At 41.2% G+C, this 17,476-nt stretch overlaps 1 protein-coding gene across 2 annotated transcripts in view; it reads left to right on the top strand.

Moving 5' to 3' along the window:
* PARPBP (PARP1 binding protein) overlaps positions 1–17,476 on the top strand; it is a 90,898-nt gene that overhangs the window by 16,555 nt on the left and 56,867 nt on the right. The window contains exons 4-7 of one of the 2 annotated variants that reach the window (XM_074940553.1): positions 4,131–4,229; positions 5,948–6,118; positions 12,849–12,956; positions 13,868–14,022. In XM_074940553.1, the coding sequence (XP_074796654.1) occupies positions 4,131–4,229; positions 5,948–6,118; positions 12,849–12,956; positions 13,868–14,022 (533 nt within the window). The remainder of the gene's footprint in view (positions 1–4,130; positions 4,230–5,947; positions 6,119–12,848; positions 12,957–13,867; positions 14,023–17,476) is intronic. The other variant, XM_074940562.1, reaches the window with a different exon arrangement.

Raw genomic sequence — 17,476 nt, forward strand, 5'->3', positions numbered from 1 at the left:
GTACCAACAAATTCCTTTTATGCTGTGGCAGAGGAGTAACAGGGTTACTTGCAGTTGTGGGCACACCAAGAAAGCATCTCAGTGGGTTACTACAGTCTTCGCTGCCTTGGCATGTACACTTCTATGCAGGGAATATTGTTCTGCCTACAGACGCAGTTGATTGTGCAGCAACCCCTACTGGTAGAGACACAATAAGGTCTTGAAGACTCTCAGATGCCTTTGCACTCTTGAAGAATACAGAAAGTTGTTCATCATCCACATTTTTCGAAAAATGTTGCAGTGGTGATGCAATATCTGGTTTACCTGTGTGCTAAGACATCCAAATCTTTGTTTGCCAAGATGCTCTTTTGACATGCTCTTCAAAACTGTCCTCACATGATGATGAGTTTGGCCTGTGGTTTGTCCTTTTTGATGGCTAGATTGAGGCATAAGTAAATCAGGTGTCTTTTTATTATTTATTTATCTCCCCCCCTCCCCCCTTACTGAAGCAGTAAGCTCTTTGTTTTGACAACATTAAATACAGATTCTCTCTCCCCCCCCCCCCCCATACCAAATAGGGATGACAGAGTCGCACCCTCTTAATGTGTGTACAGCAGGAAGTATGTTGCAGAAGTCAGGAGTGAGTGCATTACAGATTGCACATGCAGGTATGAAGTGACTCCTATCAGTTGTGCTGGTAATGATGCCTGTTTCAATCAACATTTTTATCTATCTATGTGTTACATTTTTGGAAGGTAATGAACAGCAAGGACTATAACATCTGTACCAGGTGACCTAATTCTATGGTTCCTTTTGGCATTAAGAGACCCAGATATAGCACATAGTATGCAGAAGCATTTTTGCATCTGCTTCCTCTTGAGTACTGTATGAGTCTTGAGCTTCTTCAACACATCTACCGTTGATGGACTTTGTTACTTCACCATTGGAGAAGCCTGCAGTAAGATGGAGTGTTTGTTGGGTATGCTCCTACACTTTCAGGTGCATTTTGAGCCATGCATTCACAGAGGAATTTTACGAGTGACTGCTTGTTGGATGCCACATTTAGAATTTTTTTTCTATGGAGGCATAGGGCATCCACCAATCACCTGGTATTTCTTGCCATTCTACCTTAGATGCCATCCAGCACTGTCTTTCTGCAGTTTTCAAGGAGTTATTGTTGTCACATCTGTCAAGGACTTGCTTTCTGAATTAGCTTTCTTAAATCTTTTTAGGACCTGCCTCAAGTGTTCAGCAGCCAGTTCACAGTATGTGTGGAATTTGTGTCCAGACATTGTTTGTATTACAGCCATGGCATCTCTGATGTACACTGTGGTTTTTGTTGCATGCTCTTAGCTCATGGATTCTTTCAGCTTGAGCTTCCAGCTGATACACTAACTTAGCTTTTTGTTCTTCTCATTATTCCATCACATGAAAGAGGAACATAGTCACAGAATAGAACCTGTGCCTAAGAACAAATGCCATTGAAATATCATTTCTGCATCCTTACTAAGGACAGGGCTCTGTGGAAAACAATGTATGGACTTATAGCTGCTGTGATTGTTCCTCCCTTGCCAGACTTAAACTTGGTCTTCGAGGCCACGTCAGCAAATGTTGTTGATGCCCGATTTCTTAACTTGACAGAAGAAGCTATGTGTTCCATCAGAATTGGGTGCATCTCTCCCAAATCTCTCTACTTGTTCTTCACCAACACCTGCTATTTTCAGTAGAAAGTTGAGCACCTGATGTTACCTGCAGTCCAGTAGATATGATGATGATGATCACCTCTGGATGTGATTCAAGGTCAAATGGGTTTGTCATATTGTTGATGAAATGGTTGGTAAGAGCTGTAACATGCTCTTTATGCCTCTTCAGTGCAGAGTCAAGGACTTGTTTGTGGACTTTGTTTTCACTACTTTTTGTTAGGTTAGTTCTTTCTCTCATAGCTTTTGCATATTTGTAATATGAAGCCATGTATTTTTCATCTCTAGTACTAATACTGACCTTTGTGTAAATGTTACTGAATTAAAAAGCTAGTTTCTAGAATATTTCAAAAAGCCTAGTACTGCATGCATAGGCAGTTACAATGTAGCATCTATTCTGATAAGTTTTAATTTGTATGTACAAAAACTTACAAATGGAGAAGAATTACATTAGGAATTCATGTACGTTTATATCTATCCACTATGTAGTACGAACGGTGGCCATGCAGTCTTCTGCTACTGGTGTGCAGCCTTCTCTGAGACTGATCTGGTCAGCAAATTTCAACTGAAAATATAGAAAACTTATCACTTGTGAGATACCTTGGCAATTAAAAATGTGTGGTGATAAATATGCAATATTGATATCTGCCATTTTTGCCACCTGCTTCATCATATCTGAAAAAAATATTTACCCATGCAAAACCAATATACATCTTTGAATACATTCTTGTTTGTGGGTTAAGGTGTTAATTAACACACATTTAGGTGTTAATTTCAACTTAAACAGAAACTGTGGTCATATTTCAGTATTTCTGGAACAAGGCAAAAAATTATTCTAATTTTGGGTATGATTGTTTCACCTCGCCTATAGTCTTATGGCACCACTTGACTGCTCCACATAATAGCTCATCTAAACATACATAAAATAAGCTTTCTAATGATATATCAGTGTGGATATGAGGGTACATTAAACTCCAAAAATATGACCTGTTTTGGAGAATTGCTGTGTGCCTATAACAATTTACAGTACTTCTGAACATGGAGAATCAATAGACTGATAGTGATTGAAATAGACTTCAAAGATTCTGTGGGGGGAAACCATTGAAATGAATATCTAATAAGAACACTTTAGTGCTTCTCAGTTAAGATTACTCTCAAGTAATCCTAGTCCCTACCAGGCTCCATGGCTATAAAATGGGTTAATTTAAGAACTACTCTCAGATCAATTTCTATGTTGTAATCAATTTAGATAAGTTGGTGAAAGGTGGTTTTGGTTAACTACAGTTACTTTATTTGATCCAAACCCTAAAATTAATAAAGCATGAGAAGATAAAAGTAAAAAGCTACTAGTAATAAGGAACTGAACAGATGATTGATTTGAGACAGTCTCATCCATCTTTAGGGTCCAGTTTGAGTGAGATAAGTGATGGTAAGTCATTCATGTTCTATTTTTGCTGTCATATCTGTCAACTATAGACATGTCACCAAATTTTTTTTTCCTCCTAAATTTTAGTTTTTTTGACTTGACCTCCAGAGTACAATGAGCACTCAACTGAGTTTGTGAGTGAGCCCCAATTTTGGCTGCAGCACTTGGGTTTCTATAAACCGTGTCTAATTGAAAAGGAATTTGACATAAAAGATCTAAATATCATAGGCAAAATGCTTCACTATAGGATGAAAAATGGCATATGCAATTTTAGATCTATGTCAAGATTCTTAAAGCGTAGCCAAATAGAAAGGAGCAGAGGATGATTTTGTGTCTGGTCTAGATTCTGGGAAAGTTTTTCCTGTTTGAGGGCAATAGCTGCCCATCTTGCCCCTGCCTCCACATTTCCTCCTAGTATCCTTAGGCATGGATTTGACTCTGCCTCCAGTGTCCTAGGTTGTTTTTTAGCTGTCTTTTCTTCCTCCTATGTGCAGCTTCCTTTTTTTTTTTTTTTGGTTAATCATTTCCAGTAGTCCCACATTCTCTGTTTTGGAGGCATCAGCTGAAATGGTGACAAACATACCTTTCAACACAAGGCTGAGTATGCTGCTGCCCAGCATTGTCCTATAGAAACTCTTCCCATAAACTGGTTTTTCAGGCTTGCATCTCAGTTACTTGCTTATACAGGTTCCTCTTTGGAAGTTTTGTGTTTTCAAGAGTAGAGAGATCTTTGCAGGCTGAAAGAAAAGGAGTACTTGTGGCACCTTAGAGACTAACCAATTTATTGAAAGCTTATGCTCAAATAAATTGGTTAGTCTCTAAGGTGCCACAAGTACTCCCTTTTCTTTTTGCGAATACAGACTAACACGGCTGTTACTCTGAAACCTTTGCAGGCTGCTTCCTCTTTCAAGGATTGGAGGAGGCCATTGTTGGGATAAGGCTATTTACAGTACTGAAATAATTACTAATTTTTTCAATTTTCAATCATCTTCATATTTAATCCTACTCTGTGTATTTTACTGAAGGTTCAACTGTTAAAATTTATCTCTGGCTTATCAGAAGAGAATGGCTCTAGTCTTTCCATACCCTCAACACCAATCAGACACAGCCAGGATAATGTTAAGGTAAAACTTTTCATCTTCATTACAACTTCTAAAAAATATTCACTCTGTATGCAAAAGTGAATAGGTGAAATGCAACACAACGTGTTCTTCCTCAATTATTGCTAGTCTAAACTGTCAGAGTAGAGAATACTTAATGACCTCCAGTATCACACCTGAGCTTGTTGGTAGTTCATGCCTCTGCTTATAGGGCTAGAAAACATGCTATATGCTGCTCTCTGTACCCTTGAATAACGAGACAGGTCTTTTCTGCAAGCCTGAAGAGCAGGACCAGGCTTCTGTAGGAGCCCTTAGTTAGGGGGTGTAAGGTTAGGTTCCCATTAACGTGGAAGAAAAAGTTAACTTTCCTTATGCATAGGCAAGGCAGCAGTTGTGGGCCATAATTTCTCTTTTTTTCTCCTCCTTTTATACTCGGATGTTGCCTTGAATAATAGGCTAGTGACTTGCTCACAGATGAACAGTGAGGTAATGGCTCCACTATGATTTGCACCTCAGATTTTATTTAACTTCCACTCTTTTACTCTACTTACACATTAGAGAAACTCTCTCACCAACAGTAGTGATGGCAGCTCCAGCAAATGAAAGGGGGGCATAAGTTGGCATTTGCTTGTCCTCAGTCAAACCACCATGGGCTTCCTGGAAATGCTGGGTACCCATGCCTTCCCATCCCTTTTCTTCTCCCCCACTACAGGGAGACTGACCAGCTAGTAGGAGTCTCTTGCCCTCTCCAATATTCATACGCTCACCATAAGAGGGAGCTCCAGCATGGCATTTGGGGACAAGTCAGAACATGTTTGCTTCCTTCCCAGAACTTCCTTCTCAGCTACCTGACATCAGACTTGTTGAATTTTTGAAATTTGGACTCTTGTTTTCTCCTTACTCTGCCCCGCTGCTACTAGCACAAGTCTTCCTTGGTCTACTTGACACATACATTTCTCACCCTTCTTTCTTTTTCCTCTTCTAAACTTCAGTCTTCCTCTACTTTTTTCCTCTTGTTCTTAGTGTCTCCTCCCTTTCTCACAATTCTTCTTCCTACATCTCCATCCCAGGTGCTCCATTAAAAAAACACTCAGATATGCATAACTTCCTAAGTAACCATATGATCTTGTTTACTTTCTTCACCAATCTATTTTCTTTTCCTTTTAGTGTGTCTGTTCTTGCTTAGACTGTACATTCTTCAGGTCAGGGACTGTCTTCTTATGTTTGCATGGGGCCTAGCACACTAGAGTGCAGCTGTAATATAAATTTTTTGTGGGGGTCATAGTTTGTCACTTCAAGTTCTAGTACCTTGTTGAAAAGTGAATGCACTAGAAATGAAATCATGAACCATTGGCAAAACTTCCATTGACATCAGTGGGGCCTTAGGTTATGAAAAGTGCCTTTGTTGTAAGGATGTTTATGGAAGAAGACCTAGATAATGTCAGATACAAATTGATGCTTATCAAAGTGTTGAAGAGAAAGGGAAATGAGAATGCTCTAAATCTCATGTGGATTATGTACAAAAACTTTCAACATATTAAAATTCCACATGTTTGGTCCACACTGGCTTACATTCATCATTTCCCAGTCTCCATATGTATAGAAGTCAGTGTCTTGTAATTCAGCATGACTGATATTCTTACTCTTTCAGAACAATGATTTCTGCGTATACCTAATTCATTTTTAAATTTTTTTTATTTTAATTTTTTTGAGACAAGCTAACTTGACACTTTCTTATGCAGTTGCTATTGATCGTGAAGAAGTTTGTTTATGCATATTTAAGCCTGTTGGTGAATTCTAAGAATGATCTGGCCGTGGCTCATGTTTTAAATATTCCTGATAGAGGACTTGGAAGAGAAGCCTTCACTGACCTAAAGCATGCTGCACAGAAGAGACAAATGTCCATTTTCCTGGTATGTGTCAAATCAGCATTAATCTTTCAAGAATACATATTTGGAGTAGATCAGAAGTAATGAAACAATTATAAAAATGTGAGTGCTGCGTCTTTAAACTCAGATGTAAGGCTGAGAACAAATTGGATTCAGGCTAACCTATCCAGTCAGGACAAATAACCTGGAAAAGCACATCTCTTAGACTAGAGCAAAGAGCTTGCGGAGTGGGGTGGATGCCTACTTGGACATCAGTTGCAAAGGTGAGCAAGGAAACAATTTGTGTGCATGTACACCCAAGTTGTAAAAAGGATATGGGAGCAACAGAAATCAACTGTCTACCCAAAGTAATAACTAGAATCCTGAATGAGTATTGTATGCATACTGATCTGGATTAACTTCTGCCCAGTTTAGTTCTCAGTATGTTATGCATGCATTTTTCTTTTGCTTTAACTAAATTTTTCTTTGTTTTTAATACATTTTTGTTTTACTACAAGCTTTGTGATTTAGGCTCTCTGGGAATTTCATGCAGACCATATCAGAGCAGTGAAAATTCCTTCTAAGAATAGTGAGTGCTAGAAGAGTTTTGGAGTATATTCTGCTTACAATAAGTGTCAAAAGGGCACAAATATAGAGGTCCTTTCTCATAAGGTGTAGCACTGTCAGGAATACTGTTTTAATTACACATAGTTGATAAGTAGATGAGAACTTTGTTCAAAGGTCTCCAACCTTTAAAGCACCAAGTTGTGTGCTTTTTTTTTAAAACAAATTCAAACTAATTTTGAATCTGATGTTACGAGTCATTTTGAATGGAGCTGGAAATAGATTTAGTATATCATGTTCTTTAAATACTTGTCATTGTGGACCCCGCTGTAAATGGGCATGCACCTCATGCATGCAAGATCAGATTCCTTTGAATAGCAGTGTCTGTTGGGGCCATACATGCACCCTGTGTCTTCTCATGCTTCTTCACAAGGGCTTATGCAGCAGCTGTGATCCTACCTCACTTCCCTCTTTCTGCTTATGGCAGCAAGATGGAACCTAGTGAGTGTGTGACTCTTCTTAGATACTTTTAAAAAATGTTTGTTTTAATTAAATTTATGAAGAAATTTTTCATCTTTACACTCCCTTCATTTGGGTGTGCCTTCTCCCTGCAAAAAAAAAAGGGGGGGGGGCGGGGGAGAAAAGTTCCTGGAGACCATGCCTGCACAGTCGGACAAGGTGCTGGGTGTCAGCTGCTATGCCTCATAGTGGACTCCATACTGTCAAGGTTTAAACCTTGCCCACCCTGTGGGAGACTGATCCCTTTCAAGCATGGACAATCAATGCCTCTTCGCCTAGACTAGGCTATCTACAGCCTGGACAGGTACTCTATGTACAAGTCCTTTTCACTCCACTCAAGCTACATCTATTGGAGCAGTCCATATGTGTCATTTTGGAACCACAGGAGATGGTCACTACCAGAGCAAGGCCAGATAAACTTGTATCTGCCAGCACTTCTTTGAGCATACATTGTATGTAGAGATCAAGCACTAGAAAGAATCTGAAGAAAGCACCAGCAGAGCCAGCACTGGTGACTTTGATGCTGGCCAGGTCCCCTTCAACACTGGCCAGTCCTTGGCACTGAAAACCTTGGCACCAAAAATGGACAGCCTTGGTGCCTACCCCAGGCAGGAAATCCAGCACCTGTGCTTATATATAAAGATGAGGCTCATTCATGGAGCTGAACGGATCCCAAACATAGATGCAAATGTTAAGGGAAGTTCCATAAGGAGGAAAGAAAACATGATTTCTCAAAGGACCGAGCATATGAGTCCTCCACCAGATCAGGAATGACAGACGGAATGAGACCTCTGATCTTTCCATCTTTCATGGAACCCAGAAAAGATCTGAGAAATACTCTGGAGGAATCTGAATGATCTCCAGAGTGTTTCCCTGCAATGGAAAGAAACCATCAGCCCCAGTGCCCTATCAACCTATGGCACTGCCTTTCAAAGAGAAGATATGCTCTTCTATGCCATTGTTGGTGTATTCATTCTTGCTGGTGTTGAGCAGAGACTTTCTCCTCTGCCTTTAGAGTGTGACCCTAAGGAGGACACCTGGGAGTCCTTATTAAGAGCACTGCCCCAGATGTGTGGCACTGGGCTAGCCCTAGTCAGGCCAGTATCCATATGACATGATACCTTGCCCATATTGCCTTTACTGGAGACTGTCATCTCATGCATTTAAGAATAGATTCCTTCCCCACCCCCCAATGCTTACAGGAAGAGTGGGTGATTGCATCATTAGCCAGTCCTCCCACACTAGAACTGAACATGGCCCCCAAGAGGAAGACATGACGACAGAGGGATCACTACAATCCCTGTCTCCACCCACAGAGTCTTCATCAGTGCCAGAATAGGCCCTGACACCAGCCCCAGTGCCAGTGATAGACTAGGCTAGCTACAGCCTGGACAGGTACTCTATGTACAAGTATTTTGAGTGCCATGATGCCAGTCAGAATTGTTCTCCCTGTTAATGAAGGGATCCTGGAACTGGTCAGAGGACTGTGACAAATCCCGGCAACTCTTCCTCCCACTTTGAAAAGAATGGAGTCGAGATATTGGGTGCCCCTCAAAGGCTTTGAACACTTTTATGCGCATCCAAACCCAGAGTCTTTAGTTGTTTTGGAAGTACAAGAAAAATCAAGGTCCATAAAAGGCATACCAAAGGATACAGATCCAAAAAAAATCGGACCTCTCTCTGGATGCAAGACAGAGAGACTGATCAACATAATTCTGTTTGGCAAATCGGGGCTAGTAATTTATCAAAGTACTGTTTTCTTTCCTGGGTGAAGGTCACTCTCTTCTCATCCAAAATCCAAGAGAAACCGGGATGAGTTAACGGAAATCATTAAGGAGGACTAGATGGTCATCAGAATGTAGCTATGGGTGTCCATGGACACAGCTGATATGGCTATAGGGTTGATGGCTGGGCAGTCACTACGAGAGAGGCCTCATGGCTCCAGGTATCTGGTATACTGTGTCAGCTGCAGGCCACTTTGGAAGAGCTGCCCTTTGAGGAGATGGAGCTCTTCAGCCAGAAAATATACTAAGTACTCCACTCCCTCTTAACGCAATGCTATTGTTCTTAGGGATTTACGTGCTGGCCCTCTATAGGAAACCTTAAAAGTATAAGCCCCAGCAGAGGACACAGTCCTATTTCTGTGGTTGTCAATCAGAGCACCCAGAGAGAGTTCAGGTACTCCAGGGGGTGACTGGTTTCCCCCCACCTCCTTGGCTAACCTGACTCGCTCTCAGTAGCTGCAGCTTTGATGGGAGTGTTGAGAGTCACACTGGAGTCAATCCGGAGCTTTCACTTATCTTTGGGAACCACCTTGCCCCTTCTTCACCATGCCTAGGCAGCTTTCATAGCTGACAAATGGGCACTAGAGGCTATCCTGTCCATTTCTAGACATTATCCGTACCAACTTTCCTGCCCTGTCCTCCTTCAGGGATCCCTCTCATGAGAAAATATTACAACAAGAAGTGGTCTTACTGCTTTATCTAGGAGCCATGAAGTATCTACAGAGTACCGGGGAAGAGGGTTTCTTCTCCTTCAGGAAGAAGAAAGGGGTCTTAATCCTATACTAGACTTTTGACTGAACAAATACATATGATGCCGGAGTTTCAGGATGGTAACATTTGGTCTCCTCTTGACTTTCAGGATGCGTACTTCTACATAGCCATCCATCGAGCCCACAAGAAGTACCTACGATTGACAGTGGACTCAATCATTACCAAAACAAGGTACTATCATTCAGGCTTTCCATGGCATTTAAAAATCTTCACTAAGTGCCAAGCAATATAGTGGCTCATTTCAGAAGGAGGGGTAGCCACGTTTATGATTACCTCAACATTTGGCTGATCACAGACCTATCTCAGGAGGGGATGGCTGTGAGCCTGAACTACTCTCTCTCCCTATTCTCTCAGCTGAGTCTCCTGGTGAACAACAAAAAAGTCTCTCTCCAATCACAGGTGTTAGTGTTCACAGAAGCCTTGATCAATTCCAGGTCTGTGGGAGCATACCTTCCCAATGACAGATTCCTCTCAGTGCAACTGCTATTACTTGCAATAAAAACCAAGTCGTCAACAACAACATTATGAATGTGTCTGGGGCAACTAGGCCCTATGTTGGCATGCATGTATGTTGCACTGCTTGCCAGACTTCCCCTGTGGCCACTCTGATTCTGGCTAGGGTCACACTATTCCCCAGCAAAACACCCAAATGGAAAAGAATGTTGTGGTTCACCTCTTGGCATTGCAGAACAGAGATGGTGGAAGGAACCCAAAAACAGACATGGAGGTGTGCAGTTCTACATCCCACCTCCTAACAAGAAGTTTAATTACTAGTGCATCAGGAGCAAGTGAGGGAGCCCACCTAGACCATCTACAGATGCGAGGGACCGGGACCTGGTCCTGGGAAGACTTTTTCAGCTTCATGTCAATGTCCTGCATGGACTTACTATCTGGTCTTCAAAATTCTGCAGTGCTGAACCTGATGGCCAACAACTCTGTGATGCACTACATCAACAAGCCAGGAGGTTCATACTCATTTCTTCTGTCGGGGGACCATCAAGTTATGGATGTGATGTCATTGACTTGGGATGACTCTAATGTCCCATCTCCCAGGAATCAGCAACAACCTGGCAGACTTCCTCTGTAGGCGGTCCTTGGCCAATCACAAGTTCTTCCTGTGGAGATCCATCATACACCCATTATTCTGTAGCTGGGTCGGTTCCTATGGTAGACATATTTGCCACCCAGGACAATTCCAATTGTCAGAATTTCTGTTTCAGAGGGGTCATGAGCCTGAGATCATTGCCAACTCCTTTCTTCTGTAGTGGAATCCAAGCTTCCTTTATGCCTTTCCATGGACTCCCCTTTATCCTCAGGGTGACTTCCAAAATTGAGACAAACAAGAGTGTGTGTGTGGGGGGCGGGGCGGGGCGGGGGGGGGGGCTCCATACGGCAAAGGCAGCACTGTAGTCAGATACTTCATCTAGAATTTGCATCTGATAGTCTGGATGTTGTCTGGTTAAGTGCCATAAACAGACTGCTCTAGATAAGTCCAGGATATCCTGATACAGAGCAGGAAGATGTCCACAGAACAACTTATTTGTCAAATTGGAAGAAGTTCTTTATTTGGACTGCCCAGTGGGGCCTGGACCCTATTCCAGTTTCAGTACTGGAGATCTGCTACTACTTCCTTCATTTTACTATGCTTTGGCCAGTTGATGTCCACCTTGCGTCATGATCAGTGGAACTGGAGGGGCTGTCACTGAGGAGACACCATGGGACCAGGGAACACAGATTTAGACTGGAAACAACTCAGCTACATGGACAGAGCAGTTCACAAGGTTTAATAACGTTCCACTTAACCTGTATTCAGCTTCATTTATGCAGATGAAACATACTTCTCAGCAATTTTTGCTTGCCATTTGCCTGTACAGTTATGCTTGGTCTCCACTCATTTGATGGTATCTGATTTCCTCAAGGGCCTACTTCCTCCTGGGACCTCAACTTTGTCCTCTCAAGACTCCAGACTATCTTCCTAGTTGCAATTGCATCAGCCAGGAGAACGAGGGAGCTCCAAGTACTTGCAGCAGGGCTTTCCCACACAGTGTTTCATGGGGTTATGGTGGTGTTCAAACCTCAATCCAAGTTCATCCCCACGGTGGCCTTGGAATTCCTTCTGAATCAACCAATAAATCTACCCGTCTTCCTCCTGAATTTATATACTCTAGAAGTTTTCCTGAGCCTTACTTTACTACATTGACAGAAACAAACTGTTCAGACTCTTTTTTTTTCCTGTCTGTCTGTAGACAGCCATTCCAAGGGACAGGCCATCTCATTACATTCTGATACCACTTAAATCTTTGTATCTCCCTGTTCTCCATTGGCTGGTGAGCTCCTCCCACTGACCATCAAGGCTCACTACACCAGGGCTCAAATAACATCCTCCACCTGCTTCAGAAATGTTTCCAATTCCAAGATCTGCAAACCAACTGACAAGTTGTTTTGTTTTTTTGGAGGGGTGGGGGAAAACAAACAAACATGCATTTGTCTTAGTTGCCAGAGCAGATGCTAGATTTGGAGAGCAATACTAAAATCTCTGATCAACTGAGGAAGTTGATACTACTCATCTTATTATCCAGAAGGAGAGGACTGTTTGTCAGTCACCTATAATGGGAGCCACACTGACACGTACAGGGAGAGAAAAGTTACGTACCTTACACTAACTGATGCCCTCCATCCTTGCTTTTCAGAGTCCTTGGCTACCATGGGCTTGAAACTGCAAAGAAACTGGGGGAGGGTTGCAGCAGCTCTGCCTTTGATGTCCTTGTGTGGGAGCACAAGGAGGCACAGGGTGTGTACGTGGCCCTGACAAACACTGCTATTCGAAAGAATTTGATCTTGTGTACATGAGGCGCATGAGCAGCTACAGTGGAATACACTGATCCAGTGAAAAACCACTGTTACTGTAGGGTAAGTAACCTTTATTTATGCTGAAGCAGCCGAACTCCTATGATCTTATGGTTGAATAAATATGGAAAAAATTGTGAAACCTCAGTTCTAGGATTATTTCAGCTCTTAATGTTGTATAAAAAAAGTATGTGTTTGGACTGGATTCATTTCCCTCTCTTTCTGAGTTGCCAAAGGGGAAACTTCTCTACTGTATAAAGAAGTCTTCTCTTTTTGGCATCTTTGTCTAGGATAAATTACATGAAGCCAAAATATTTTCCATTGAGGAGGCAAGGTCCTATGAACCACATGCAATCCACAGCAAATCTTTAACAGAGCAAAGATATGAACGTTGGCAGGTCTGCTTTCTTTTTTGCTAGAATTATTTCAGTTGTACTGTTTAAGTCCTAAGAGGTCATAAGATGTGTATAATCTGAAGTTAAATATATACACAATTACTATTGCATCTTTGCAAACAGAGATAGGATTGTCAAAAGTTTTCTTTACCTAAAAAAGATAGGAGTAGAAAACTAATTCTTCTGAAAGTTGCTGTAAAATTGTAAGTGTAAATTCTGCTGGGGGCAGTCTTATTTTTAATATTTTTATTTACTATATGTATAGATCTACTACATAAATATATGAAAACTTTACTATATTTATATAGTAGATAAAACTGACTTGATTTTAGAATATATAACTGACTTGATTTTCAGCAGTGATGAACATCCTGAGCTCTCATTTGATTTTTCTCCTCTCTCCCCTGGAAGAAAGTTGTGGGTGTCTGGAAAATTAGGCCACTTCAGTGACTAACTTTTAGTCACTCTCACTTTAGAAAATGTTCATAATGCACAGTATGTCCCTGATCCTAGTTATAGCCACGAGTAGGCCTGTTGAGTTCAGCTTGCGGGCAAAAAGTTACTCACGTGCATATATCTATAAAATAATGCAGAGTGATATTTTTAAGCTTAATTTGGCAAAAGGCAGTGCTTAATTACTTGGACCCACTTTTATATTTTGTTTGCAGACCTCATATTAATGCTGCACTATTTTAAAATCATGAGCTTGCAAATGGTTGTCACCAGGCATAAAGTTTACTACCATAAGTAACCCCATTGACTTCACTAGGACTGTTCATGCTAGCAAGCAGCTGCCTTTTGACTTGGGAGAAGATTACGACTTCAAAACAATTGATAATTTTCTCTTCCTAATGTTATACACGTCTTCTTTTACCACTATAGTTCTACCTACCTAAATATTTTTCTGATAATAGATGGCAACATCTTTCATCCGAATGATAGAACTTGGAGGAAAAGGTTATGCACCTTCACCATTTGATACTTTAAGAACCCATGTAAAGGGACTTTCAGAATTTGTTAATTTTATCGACAAGCTGGAAGAAATCATCGGCGAAGTCCTGGATCCACGGTAATGGAGTTTCCCGCTTTTCTTTCTGGGTGTGGGGGTATTCTTGGTTTGTTTTTGTTTTCAGAATTCTCTAAATTCAGTTATTGTTTGCTGATAGTGGTGTGGGATTTTTTTTGTTTTGTGTTTTCCCCCTAGGAGTAATAAATGTTTATAGCTTAAACTGTGTAGCTCTAGAAACTTTATTATTCGTTGTCCCTATTTTCACTCTGTTTGGGCAGCAGGACCAGCTGTCTTTTGGATTAAAATTTTCTGATTCCAGACCTTGGTGTGCTCATTAGGTCCCATAGAAGACAGCAATGAAAGGTTCCTATCTTGTGGTCTCTTTCAGGGATAGATTCTAGCTACCCCTGCTTATTCCAGTAGTTGCTGTTGAGTTCCAGGTGGTTTCTGGTTTCCTGAGCGTTCCAGTGGTATCCTCAAGATGTAAAATGCTCAACACTTTCTATATATTTTGATAACCATATAGTTGTTATCATTGTAGTGGTTCAGCTGTCTGGTTTTGTGTTTTTGGAGAATCCTCTTTTGTTAGCACTTGTAAAACCTTACCTTGAATCTGTCTTTGGGCTCTTCTGTAGTCACCACTACTGCCGCACAGAAAACATCCAGTGCGGTTTCCCTCTGTACTATTCTGTAAGGGGTGTGGGAGGACTGAGAGAGGACGAGGGAGGAAGGAGGAATGGGGTGCTTTGATTGCATCTCTAGCACTGACTGAAGGCACTGTTGCTAGATGCTGATTTTTCCATTGCACAGAGAGTAAATAATGTTGTTTGTGCAATCTTGTCTCCCACATGTAAGGGTAAGTAAGAGAGGCAGGGAAGAACAAGGATCCAGGTGGGATTCCCAGAAATAGTGAGGAGCGCTTAAAGAAAACAAGATGCTTTACAAGTATGATTTGGGTGGAAAGGTGGTGGAGTAGCATTGTATATCAAGGATGAGTTAGACTGTAAAGAAATGAGAAGTGATGGAATGGTTAAGACAGAGTCTGTCTGGTCAAAAATCACATTGGGGAAGAAAGCTACTAGAGCCTCCCCTGGGATAGTGCTTGGGGTGCGCTATAGACCGCAGGGATCCAATCTGGTTATGGATAGAGACCTCTTTAATGTTTTTAATGAAGTAAATACTAATGGGAATTGTGTGATCATGGGAGACTTTAACTTCCCAGATATAGACTGGAGGACAAGTGCTAGTAATAATAATAGGGCTCAGATTTTCCTGGATGCGACAGCTGATGGATTCTTTCACGAAGTAGTTGCTGAACCAAGAAGAGGGGATGCCATTTTAGATTTGGTTTTGGTGAGTAGTGAGGACCTCATAGAAGAAATGGTTGTAGGGGACAATCTTGGTTTGAGTGATCATGAGCTAATTCAGTTCAAACTAAATGGAAGGATAAACAAAAATAGATCTGTGACTAGGGTTTTTGATTTCAAAAGAACTAACTTTAAAAAAAATTAAGGAAATTAGTTAGGGAAGTGGATTGGACTGAAGAACTTGTGAATCTAAAGGCGGAGGAGGCCTGGAATTACTTCAAGTCAAAGTTGCAGAAGCTATCAGAAGCCTGCATCCCAAGAAAGGGGAAAAAATTCATAGGCAGGAGTTGTAGACCAAGCTGGATGAGCAAGCACCTTAGAGAGGTGATTAAGAAAAAGCAGAAAGCCTACAAGGACTGGAAGATGGGAGGGATTAGCAAGGAAAGCCACCTTATTGAGGTCAGAACATGTAGGGATAAAGTGAGAAAGGTGAAAAGCCATGTAGAGTTGGACCTTGCAAAGGGAATTAAAACCAATAGTAAAAGGTTCGATAGCCATATAAATAAGAAGAAAACAAAGAAAGAAGTGGGACCGCTAAACACTGAGGATGGAGTGGAGGTCAAGGATAATCTAGGCATGGCCCAATATCTAAACAAATACTTTGCCTCAGTCTTTAATAAGGCTAATGAGGAGCTTAAGGATAATGGTAGGACGACAAATGGGAAGGAGGTTATGGAGATAGATATTACCACATCTGAGGTAGAAGCCAAATTTGAACAGCTTAATGGGACTAAATCGGGGGGCCCAGATAATCTTCATCCAAGATATTAAAGGAACTGGCACATGAAATTGCAATCTCATTAGCAAAATTTTTTTTAATGAATCTGTAAACTCAGGGGTTGTACTGTATGACTGGAGAATTGCTAACATAGTTCCTATTTTTAAGAAAGGGGAAAAAAAAGGTGATCTGGGTAATTACAGGCCTGTTAGTTTGACATCTGTAGTATGCAAGGTCTTGGAAAAAATTTTGAAGGAAAAAGTAGTTAAGGACATTGAGGTCAATGGTAATTGGGACAAAATACAACATGGTTTTACAAAAGGTAGATCATGTCAAACCAACCTGATCTCCTCCTTTTGAGAAGGTAACAGATTTTTTTAGACAAAGGAAACGCAGTGGATCTAATTTACCTCGATTTCAGTAAGGCATTGATACGGTTCCACATAGGGAATTATTAGCTAAATTGGAAAAGATGGGGATCAATATGAAAATTGAAAGGTGGATAAGGAATTGGTTAAAAGGGAAACTACAGCAGGTCATACTGAAAGGTGACCTGTCAGACTGGAAGGCGGTTACTAGTGGAGTTCCTCAGGGATCAGTTTTGGAACCAATCTTTTTATTACTGACTTTGGCATAAAAAGTGGGAATGTGCTAATAAAGTTTGCGGATGACCCGAAGCTGGGAGGTATTGCCAATACAGAGAAGGACCGGGATATCATACAGGAAGATCTGGATGACCTTGTAAACTGGAGTAATAGTAATAGGATGAAATTTAATAGTGAAACGTGCAAGGTCATGCATTTAGGGATTAATAACAAGAATTTTAGTTATAAGCTGGGGACGCATCAGTTAGAAGTAACGGAGGAGGAGGAGGAGAAGGACCTTGGAGTATTGGTTGATCACAGGATGACTATGAGCCACCAATGTGATATGGCTGTGAAAAAAGCTAATATGGTCTTGGAATGCATCAGGAGAGGTATTTCCAGAAGAGATAAGGAGGTGTTAGTACTGTTCTACAAGGCACTGGTGAGACTTCCTCTGGAATACTGTGTGCAGTTCTGGTCTCCCATGTTTAAGAAGGATGAATTCAAACTGGAACAGGTACAGAGAAGGGCTACTAGGATGATCCGAGGAATGGAAAACCTGTCTTATGAAAGGAGACTCCAGTTGTTTAGCCTAACTAAAAGAAGGTTGAGGGGAGATATGATTGCTCTCTATAAAAATATATCAGAGGAATAAATACCGGAGAGGGATAGGAATTATTTAAAGCTCAGTACCAACGTGGATGCAAGAACAAATGGATATAAACTGGTCATTGGGAAGTTTAGACTTGAAATTAGATGAAGGTTTCTAACCATCAGAGGAGTGAAGTTCTGGAATAGCCTTCCAAGGGAAGCAGTGGGGGCAAAAGACCTATCTGGCTTCAAGA

The sequence above is a fragment of the Natator depressus genome, chromosome 1, assembly GCF_965152275.1.
Source record: "Natator depressus isolate rNatDep1 chromosome 1, rNatDep2.hap1, whole genome shotgun sequence".
Taxonomy (NCBI): domain Eukaryota; kingdom Metazoa; phylum Chordata; order Testudines; family Cheloniidae; genus Natator; species Natator depressus.